Here is a 10,661-nt window from a genome sequence, read left to right on the forward strand (position 1 = left end):
TATTTTTTGGTTTTTCGAGACAGGGTTTCTCTGTGGTTTTGGAGCCTGTCCTGGAACTAGCTCTTGTAGACCAGGCTGGTCTCGAACTCACAGAGATCCAGATCCGCCTGCCTCTGCCTCCCGAGTGCTGGGATTAAAGGTGTGCGCCACCACCGCCGGCCTAAGAAGTATTTTAGAAAAAAAAATATTTCCAGCTTTTATAGATCAGTGTCCTTCAGTAAGACATGTTTTCATAGATCATTGATTATCCCTGGATTTGTTTATTTTCCTTTTTTGCAAGTGTCGTGTGCCTGCTTATTTGTATATATGGGAGCACACATGTGAGTGCAAGTTCACATCTGTGTTCATGTATGTTTGTAGGCTAGAGGTTGACAATGTCCTTAATTTATACCCATCTCATATACTGAGGCAAAGTTTTTCACTTGAACCCAGAACTCACTTGGTTAGGGTAGCCTTACTAGCCAACTTGTTCTGTGTATCTCCGCTAGCCCTTCTCTGAGTGCTGGATTTTTAGTCTTTCATGTCTACTCAGCATTTCCGTGGATTCTGAGGACTCAAACTATCGTCCTTAATGTCACTTACATTACAAGCATTTAACCCAGTGATCCATCTTCCCAGCCCCTGAATTTTTTTATTGTTATTATGACAAGGTCTAACTCTCTTGGCCTATCTGAAACTTACTAAGTCAGCCAGGCTGGCCTCTACCTCATAAGGCATGTGTCATCATGCTTGGCTAACTTTATCATATTTTATTATTTGAATCTTAATTCTGTTATTTTAAAGTGTGAATACCTGCATGTACATACATATGTGTCACGTATGTGGCTGGTACCCAGAAAAGCCAGAATGGGGTGTTTGGATCCCCTGGAACTAGAGTTGCATGAGGTTGTAAGCTACCTACCTGATCTGGGTGCTGGGAACTGAACCTGGGTTTCTCCAAGAGCAGCGGCTACTCTTAACTCCTGGACCTATGTCTCTAGTCCCTAATTCATGTTTTTAAAAATAAAAACAAATTAAATAGCTAAATAAATAATTGCTTAATCTTGAAATAATTTATTCTACTATTAAGAGTAAATAAATCAGTGGTTTTGTATGTGTATGTCTTTTTTTCTATAGGCCAATCAACACACGCAATGGAAATGTTGAGTTCTTGTGCCATATCCTTTTGCAAGTCTGCGAAAGCTGAGTATGCTGTGGCCAAGTCAATTCTGACTCTGGCTAAATGGATCCAAGCAGAATGGAAAGAGATTTCAGGACAGCTGAGACAGGTGTACAGAGCTCAGCAGCAGCAGAACTTTCCAGGCCTTTCTACTTTGTCTAGAAATATACTTGCTCTAATAGAGCTGCCGTCTGCTAATACAGTGGGAGAAGAACACCCTCGAATTGAGAGTGAATCTACAGGTACAATTTTATTCTCTTTTTTTTAGCTTTAAAAATAATAATTTTATGTTATAATCAATGTTATGCTAGCTGTATTTTGCCACAAAAAATTCAATTACAAAAATATAGCACATTGGCAGTAACTAGTACTGAATGTTGTATATCCAGCTTTTCAGATGTAAGTTCCTTTCCTGATTTAGAGGGGATATTTTTGCATTGATTCATGAAAGAGTAAATGTCAGGCACAGCAAGTACATAGCTTGTTGGTTGTTGGAGGACAGAAAGACTCAAGTTTCTTATGTGTCTGATACTAGCAAAGTTACTTGGCCACAAAGGATGACTGGTTAAACAAAATTTATTGCTTTTGTTTTTTCTTCTTTCCTTCTTTTTTTGGTCTTTTTTGTTATTTTGTCTTTTTTTTTTTTTTTTTTTTCTGGAGCTGAGGACCAAACCCAGGGCCTTGCGCTTGCTAGGCAAGCGTTCTACCACTAAGCTAAATCCCCAGCCCCTCTTCTTTCCTTCTTGTTTTGTTTGAAGAGGGGAGGGTGCTGGAAATTGTATCCAGGGTCTTTGGCATGCTAGGCAGGAGTTAATAGCACAGAACTACATCCCTACTTTCTGTTTGTTTGTTTTTCTTTTTCTTTTTTTTTTCTTACTTTTTTTCTTTTTGAGATAGTCTAGCTGGCCAGGAAGTTGCTATGTACTACCAGTCTGGCTTCAGACTCACAGAGATCTTCCTGCCTCTGATGCCCAACTGCTGGAATTAAAAGAATATGTCACCACACTTACCTGTTTCTTTTTTGAGATAGTATCTTTCTTTCTACATATTGTAACTGACCTCACATCAAAACTTTCCGTTTTGAATGTCTTAAATGTTGAGTTATAGGAAGTTGGCACTGTGTCCACTTGTGTGGGTTTTTTTTTCTTTTTTTTATAATTTTTTTTTTGCTGGGTATAGACTCCAAGCCTCATACACGCTATCTACGTGTGTGTGTGTGTGTGTGCGCGCGCGCGCGTGTGTATGCATGCATGTGTTTTGCTGGGTATAGACTCCGTACCTCATGCATGCTAATTTTACTGACCTACATCCTAATCAGTTCTGGAGAAAACTGATTTCTTACACACCTACATTTTTGTTGTGAAGAAGCTTAGGGTTTAAATTACTTAAATTGTATTTTGTTGGTTTGCACTAGTTTTTAAAAAAAGTATTTCTAGTGTATCTATTAAACAGTTCTTTATATTCATAAGGGATATGTCTTAAAACCATGGCATATAAATTCAATAAACCAAGCAGTTTTCTTTCTGTAGAAAGGAAGTAAAGATCTGTTTACCCTGTTGGTCTCTATGGTATGCTTATCACCCGTGCATTGTTTTTACCAAATGCTTAAAATTGTTCTAGTCATGAGAGACTAACACTCAAGAGCAGGATATAAGACATTTCTACAGTACATCCAACATCTAAGCTATTGCTAAAGATAGTGTCATTATAGGCATAGGTGTGTCCACAGATGATTACATAAGCTGATGCCTTTTAATATAGTCACACTGCAAAACAAATACCCAAATTTGGGTCGTTAACAATTTATGTACTGTGATATATTGGACTTATTACTTGTTTACAATTAATAAAGACTTAATAGGTCAGTGGGAACACCACCAGAAGTTATGAACGTAACACTGAGCTCTTGTTATTTTTCCTGTCCTGGCAGTGCATATTGGAGTTGGAGAACCTGACTTCATTTTGGGACAGTTGTATCATCTGTCTTCAGTGCAGGCACCAGAAGTAGCCAAATCTTGGGCAGCATTGGCTAGTTGGGCTTATAGGTGGGGCAGAAAGGTGGTTGACAATGCCAGGTATGTATGTGTTAATGTAAGACACTGCAAAACAGATATATAATGCTGATTTTGGAGAGTTCTGGTACCTGAAATACTTGATGACTTGTTTATTTTTATAGTCAGGGAGAAGGTGTTCGTCTGTTGCCTAGAGAAAAATCTGAAGTTCAAAATCTGCTTCCAGATACTATAACTGAAGAAGAAAAAGAGAGAATATATGGTATTCTTGGACAAGCAGTATGTCGGCCAGCAGGAATTCAGGCAAGGAAAACATGATACAGTGATTTTTGGGAGAGTAGTGCCAACATTCCTGTTGTAACTTTTTTTTTTTTTTGAGGAAATTGGCCACATTTATTTGTTTGTTTTGGGTTTTTTTGAGAGAGGATTTCTCTATATGGTGCCTGTTCTGGACCTAACTCTGTAGACCAGGCTGTCCTCAAACTCACAGAGATCTGCCTGCCCCTGCTGGGATTAAAGGAGTGGGTCACCACCACTGGGATCAGTAATTGGCTACTTTATTAAATAGTGAATGAGGTTTAAGTTGTTTGTGTTGCAAATAAAAATCTCAAATTTTAAGATGATATGTAGTTATCTTTTTCCTAAGATCAGAATTTCTTGAGAAATCAAGTAGTTTCTCTATGGTTCTGATGAAAATAGGTGAAGTTCCTTTTGTGTAAATTTACTTTCTCTTAATTACTCTTCTGTTCTGAAGTTAGGTTCTTGGGCTGGTAGTATACTTAGGGTAAAAACACACTTACAGTGTATGTGAGTGAGACTGTGGGTTTAATCCCCCAGAACTCGGAAAATGTCTCTTTAAAAGACTACCCGGGAACTTTTAAAGTATGACATTGCATGGGGGGCATCTCCCTCCCCAAATTCTTCTTTATGTGTGTTTAACATCAGTTAAATGACCTGGGGTGTGGGAATGTACATGTGCTAGTAGGCAAGAGTCGTAATATTCTCTGCCACTGGTGACTGGAGAACAGTGGACTGGGTGAACTGCACAGTGTTGCCCCTCCTCAAAGTATCCTGTAAGTTCTGTAGTTCTGTAGCTTTGAATATTTAAATGCAGCATTCAAAGAAGGTGTGGGTTTTATTTGCAAGGCTAAACTCTGTTGACTGAGTTCTGTTCTAAAATTGTACCCATGAATCTCTGTTAAAGCTGTTGTGATGTATATTTACAGTATTGTAAATAGAGTTGTGTTTATTCTGTTTTTTTTTATATCCTTTGAACAAATTTTTCTACAGACAGAATATTATAGTTTAGAAGCATTTAAAATACAGAAAATGAGAAGTCTTTTAAATTTTGCCTAAACACTTAAAACCTTATTGGCTGTATTAGTAAGTATATCATAGAGACACTTACTAATGGATTCAGTATATCATATATGAGAACAATCTTTGCATGTGGAAATCTGATTGTGTATCTTTCTTCCATTTCACCTGAAGTATTCTATGTTCACATTTCTTTAGGATGAAGATATAACACTTCAGATTACAGAAAGTGAAGATAATGAGGAAGATGACATGGTTGATGTTATCTGGCGGCAGTTAATATCAAGCTGCCCGTGGCTTTCTGAACTCGATGAAAATGCAACTGAAGGTGTTATTAAAGTGTGGAGGAAAGTTGTAGATAGAATCTTCAGCCTGTACAAACTATCTTGCAGTGCATATTTTACTTTCCTTAAGCTCAACGCTGGGCAAGTAGGTGGCACAGTCTTCTAAAGAAAATTATTTGGAATTTCTTTCCTTTAGACAAAAGGAGTAGTAACAGAAATGGTTTCCTTATCCCTTTATTGTTCACTTAGATTCTCTTAGATGAGGATGACCCGAGACTCCACTTAAGTCGCAGAGCAGAGCAAAGCACTGATGATGTGATTGTGATGGCTACCCTGCGACTGCTCAGACTGCTGGTGAAGCATGCTGGTGAGCTCCGGCAGTATCTGGAACATGGCTTGGAGACAACCCCTACTGCTCCATGGAGAGGTAATGACCAAATTAAAATGCTCTCTTTAATTAATCTGTTTCTGAGTGGGATTGAAATAGTTTCTCTCTCTCTCTCTCTCTCTCTCTCTCTCTCTCTCTCTTTTGGTTTTTCGAGACAGGGTTTCTCTGTGATTTTTTTTTTTTTTTTTTTTTTTGGAGCCTGTCCTGGAACTAGCTCTTCCAGTGAAGTGAAGAATAGCCAGGCTAGTTCTTAGGATATACTGGACCGGTTGATGTCTCATGAACATCTCTTCTCCTACCTTGTAGAGAACTGAGAAGCTAAAAGGCTGAAGCTTTTTATCATCAGAAATCAGTTTTGGAGAGGATGGTGAAAATAAGTGGAGAATTTAGTCACAGTCACCTCATCTACCTTCTTTGAGACATATGTTGAGCATATCATTCAATATTATATTGCTCTGGACTGTGATTACAGTTCTACCCTAAGCAGACTTGCAATCAAAAATGATTTTGTATGGGTCTTGTTACCACAGGGAGAACTTTGGCTTCCTTAATATCTGTGCTGATGCTGACATACATCAGGTTTTATCCTTTTGCATTCCCAAAGTTCATAGGTTTTAATCACTTATCATCTTCTCCTGAAGGAATTATTCCACAGCTTTTCTCACGCTTAAACCACCCTGAAGTGTATGTGCGCCAGAGTATTTGTAACCTCCTTTGCCGTGTGGCCCAAGATTCCCCACATCTCATACTGTATCCTGCAATAGTAGGAACCATATCACTTAGCAGTGAATCCCAGGCTTCAGGTATGCAACATTAAAATACTTTTATTTATTTAAGATAGAGTCTCACTGTTTCACCCTAGTGGCCTGGTACTCAATGTAGAACAGACTGGTATTGCACCACAGAGTGCTCATGTTAAAGACGTGCACTCCCTTGCCTAGCTAAAATACTGCTGCTTAATTTTACTAGAAAATTTTTAAGTCTCTTTGGGTGATGTCTTCTTAAGTTGAGAGCATGTTTTTTGGTTTGGTTTTTTTTTTTTTTTGGTAGTGGTTCTGACTTACTGAAGAAGTAACTAATGTGTGTCTTTAATACATGTTTTGCATGCTATTGTTACTCTTTACAATATACCAGGAACTTGGCATAGAGCTGTTTAAGGTAAACATTAGACCCCACTCTACACTCTGCCTGGGGAGGACTTCTTGTTTGCTTTCCATCTTCCTCCAGCTTTCCCCTATTAGTTTATAGTATTTATAAACATACGTGAAAAGCTCAGCTTGTGAACGTGCAGAACACTATAATCTTTGGCATCATGCACAGCACTGTGACTGTGAATTACATTATTCTTGTTTTCCATACCAAGTGTGTGCATGTATCCCTGTTGCATCCCACTGTAGGAAATAAGTTTTCCTCTGCAATCCCTACTTTACTTGGAAATATTCAAGGAGAAGAACTGCTGGTTTCTGAATGTGAAGGAGGAAGTCCTCCTGCATCTCAGGATAGCAACAAAGATGAACCTAAAAGTGGTTTAAATGAAGACCAGGCCATGATGCAGGATTGCTACAGCAAAATTGTAGATAAACTGTCCTCTGCCAACCCAACGATGGTTTTACAGGTACAAAAAACTAATTTGTTTTAAAGTAGTATTCATTGCAACCTCCTCCCCAAACCCTAAAGTTAATATCTCAGGGGAATCATATCAGAGAACCAAAGCTTTACAAATAATCAGAATTTGTCTCACTAATCTATGTTATGTTTCCAAGGAGTTTTCTATGAGATATGCATAACCCGTGTCTGATTTGATGCTGCCTTGTGAGCCATGTGGATGTGTTGTGTCTGCAGGTTCAGATGCTTGTGGCAGAGCTACGTAGGGTCACTGTGCTCTGGGATGAGCTCTGGCTGGGAGTTTTGTTACAGCAGCACATGTATGTCCTGAGACGCATTCAGCAGCTGGAGGATGAGGTGAAGAGAGTCCAGAACAACAACACCTTGCGCAAGTATGTCTTCACTCCTTCACTACTTCTGTCTTTTAGACTCACTCGTTTTATGTGTGTGAGTGTTTGCCTGCAGATATATATGTGTACCACGCTTTTGCCTGGTGCCTACCCAAGTCAGGAGAGAGCATTAGATCCCCTGAATAGTTAAGGATGGTTGTGAGCTGCCGTGTAGGTGCTGGGAACTGAATCTGGATTCTCTATAAGAGCAGACAGTGCTCTTACTGCTAAGCCATCTTTCAATTGCTTTCTTTACTTTTTTTCTTTATAATGTGTTAATCAGCACAACAAAATCCATAGTTTTAACCATTTTTAACTGTACAGTTAAGTGGCATTACAGTATGCATTCATAGTACCGTGCTTTCATCACCACTACCTTCTGCTAGAATCATTCCTAATTCCAGAAAGGCTCTGTACTCAGTAATAAACTCTGCCCCAACTTTCCTCCTCATTACCTCTAGTTCTTATTTCTTGCTTTGTGAACTCTCCTGCTTTAGGTGTCTCATGAGTGGAATCGGTGTATTTGTCCTTTTGTAACTTTCATTTAGCGCCATGTTTTCAGGGTTTACCTTGCTATGGCATGCATGGGTCTGTTACATGGTTAGTGAATAATACCACATTGTATAGATTCTCCAGATTAGAACATTTTATCATTTATGTATATGTGTATGCTGTGCATATGTAGGAAAGAAGACAATTTATGGGAGTTGGGTGTTCTCTTTTACCAGTAGGTCTTGGAGATCAAACTTTGGGTTTTCAAGTTTAGCAGCAAATACCCTTAAACTACTGAGCCATTGTGTTAGCCCTCGTGAACCAGGTTTTACTGTTTGCTGTTTGATTCATCTTTTAGTAGAGATTTGGGTTTGGTTTTAGCTGTGTGAGCAATGTGCAGTATCTGTTTGTGCCCTTGCTTTGGATTATTTTGTATGTAATGCTGTCTATTTGATGTCCAATGCTATTATCTTGTTAAGCCTAGGAGTCTTTTCCGCAATGATTGTGCCATTTTATGTTCTAACTTTCATGAGGATCCTGGTTTTCTATTGTTGCCAACATTTAATTTTATGTATGTATAATGCATGGTGTGTGCATGCATGCCATGGCCTTTCTGTAGAGGTCAGAGGACAACCTTGGGTGTTAGGCCTCCTTTGCACCTTATTTAAGGCAGAACCTCTACTTCTCTACTTTTTGTTTTGTCTTCTGCTGTATGTACAAGACTACTTGACTCATGAGCTTCTGGGGATTCTCTTTTCTTTACCTTGCATATCCCTGTCATGTGTTATGATTACAGCACTCCTATCACATCATCTGGCTTTTACATGACTTCTGAGGATTCTAATTCAATTCTGCATGCTTGTGCGGCAAATTTTTACCACCTGAGCCATTCACTCAGTTAACATTTGGCACTTTCTTGGGAGTTTTGTTCATAATCCTCATGTAGTTTCAATTTTTATTTTTTTTAACAACATATGATGTGTAGCTTCTTTTTCTGTCATTGATCAATGGATATCCTTGCAGAATGTTGAATTAAGTTGTTTTGTTGTTGAGATGTGGGAGTTTTTAGCAAAACATTCTTTGGAGCCTATCCTGGAACTTGCTCTGTAGACCAGTCTGGCCTCGAACTGACCGAGATCCACCTGCCTCTGCCTCCTGAGTACTGGGATTAAAGGAGTGTGCCACCACCACCTGGCTAGAAAAACTTTCTGGGAGTTTCTTATTAGATACTTGATTTGCAAGCGTGTGTCATCACTTTGAATTGTCAGTTTAGTCTAATTGGTGCCATATTTAAGGAATCACTGTTAAATCTAGTGTAAGAAACCCTTTTCCTGTCAGGAGTTTGATAGTCTTCACGTCTGCATCGGGTGTCTTGTCGATTTTGCATATTTTCTTTTTTAAAAATGATTGAGAATTAGGGTCTAGATCCCATTCTCCAACATAATTGAAAAGCAAAGCTTATTTTTTTCTATTTTTGGTTTTTTACAGTGTTACATGAAAGTTATTTGCCTGTTTTTTTGATACTATTTACTCAATACTAGATGCATTTAAATGTCTCATGTATATACAAAACTTTAATAAATAAAGTTTTTGAATGTGAATGTCTTTGGTTAGAGAAGAGAAAATTGCCATCATGCGAGAGAAGCATACAGCGTTGATGAAGCCTATTGTGTTTGCTTTGGAGCATGTTCGGAGCATCACTGCTGCTCCAGCAGAGACACCTCATGAAAAGTGGTTTCAGGATAACTATGGTGATGCCATTGACAACGCCCTTGAAAAACTGAAGACCCCATCAAATCCTGCCAAGCCTGGAAGCAGCTGGATTCCATTTAAAGAGGTACAGAGTAGTTGCAAAAGCACTGTTAATGTGGAACGTTTCCCATAAGACACACCATAGAACACGAGAAAAGATTTTATTCATGCCCTCACCATAGAACATGAGAAAAGGTTTTATAGGCCTACTGAAGGTATCTTGTGATTATTTGCTGGTAAGTACAGTAGAGAAAATTACTCATTTCGAGAATTTAGTGACTGGAAGGCAGGGGGGGTGGCAAATACTATGCCCGTATACTAGGTATTTACTGTAAGTCTAGCTGTTTCTAACCCTAGGAGATTATAAATTTGAATTTTTATGACTGTAGTTTTTAAGGGGAGAAGTAGGTATTTCTAATACTTTTTAGGTTCAGCATCATTAATCTGAAATGCTCCAAAATCCAAAGCTTTTGGAGTAGTGCTCATATTTTTCATTTAGTGAGGCACAATAAGATTAATATTGATATCCTAAAATCTGAAGAATTCAGAAGCCTGAAACACCCTGAGTGATAAAATGGATTTAATATTTATTTGACCTCTTTTCTAACCAATATAACAATGCAATTTGCCGATTGGAATTATTTGTGGATTTAGATATTTGAGAATCCTTGTCTTGCTCTACTTAATTCTGTTTTATTTATGATCTTTCCCTTCATAGCAGTGACACTGGCAGTCACGAGAGCTCCTTTTTTATCTATCATACTTTTCTTGCCTTTCCTTGTTCCTCATTTCTCTGACACTTTTGGTTTTAATTGGTTTCTTTGTTGAGCTTTACTGCCATGAAAAACACAAGACACAAATACACAGCTTCGGTAAATGAAAACTGCTAACTCACTAGGAATGGTGGTGCATACTTTTGATCTCAGCCCTTGGGGGGCAGAGGCAGGTGGATCTCTTAAATTTGAGACCAGCCTGTTTTACATAGCAAGTTCCAAGATAGCCAGAACTAGGTAGAAAGAGCCTGTCTCAAAAACCATACATAAGGGCTAGAGAGATTGCTCAGCGGTTAAGAGCATTGCCTGCCCTTCCAAAGGTCCTGAGTTCAATTCCCAGCAACCACATGGTAGCTTACAACCTTCTGTAATGAGGTCTGGTGCCCTCTTCTGGCTTTCAGGCATACATAATAAATAAATAAATAAATAAATAAATAAATAAATAAATAAATAAATAAATAAATAAATAAATAAATAAATAAATACTTTT

At 38.4% G+C, this 10,661-nt stretch overlaps 1 protein-coding gene across 1 annotated transcript in view; it reads left to right on the forward strand.

The window, feature by feature from the left end:
• Smg1 (SMG1 nonsense mediated mRNA decay associated PI3K related kinase) overlaps positions 1 to 10,661 on the forward strand; it is a 105,646-nt gene that overhangs the window by 64,451 nt on the left and 30,534 nt on the right. The window contains exons 29-37 of the mRNA XM_050143150.1: positions 1,058 to 1,401; positions 3,090 to 3,234; positions 3,336 to 3,474; positions 4,687 to 4,917; positions 5,022 to 5,199; positions 5,802 to 5,963; positions 6,558 to 6,775; positions 7,003 to 7,157; positions 9,261 to 9,483. Coding sequence (XP_049999107.1) covers positions 1,058 to 1,401; positions 3,090 to 3,234; positions 3,336 to 3,474; positions 4,687 to 4,917; positions 5,022 to 5,199; positions 5,802 to 5,963; positions 6,558 to 6,775; positions 7,003 to 7,157; positions 9,261 to 9,483 — 1,795 coding nt within the window. The remainder of the gene's footprint in view (positions 1 to 1,057; positions 1,402 to 3,089; positions 3,235 to 3,335; positions 3,475 to 4,686; positions 4,918 to 5,021; positions 5,200 to 5,801; positions 5,964 to 6,557; positions 6,776 to 7,002; positions 7,158 to 9,260; positions 9,484 to 10,661) is intronic.

The sequence above is a fragment of the Alexandromys fortis genome, unplaced genomic scaffold (genome assembly GCF_014885135.2).
Source record: "Alexandromys fortis isolate MF-2015 unplaced genomic scaffold, M_Fortis_MF-2015_v1.1 scaffold_45, whole genome shotgun sequence".
Classification (NCBI taxonomy): domain Eukaryota; kingdom Metazoa; phylum Chordata; class Mammalia; order Rodentia; family Cricetidae; genus Alexandromys; species Alexandromys fortis.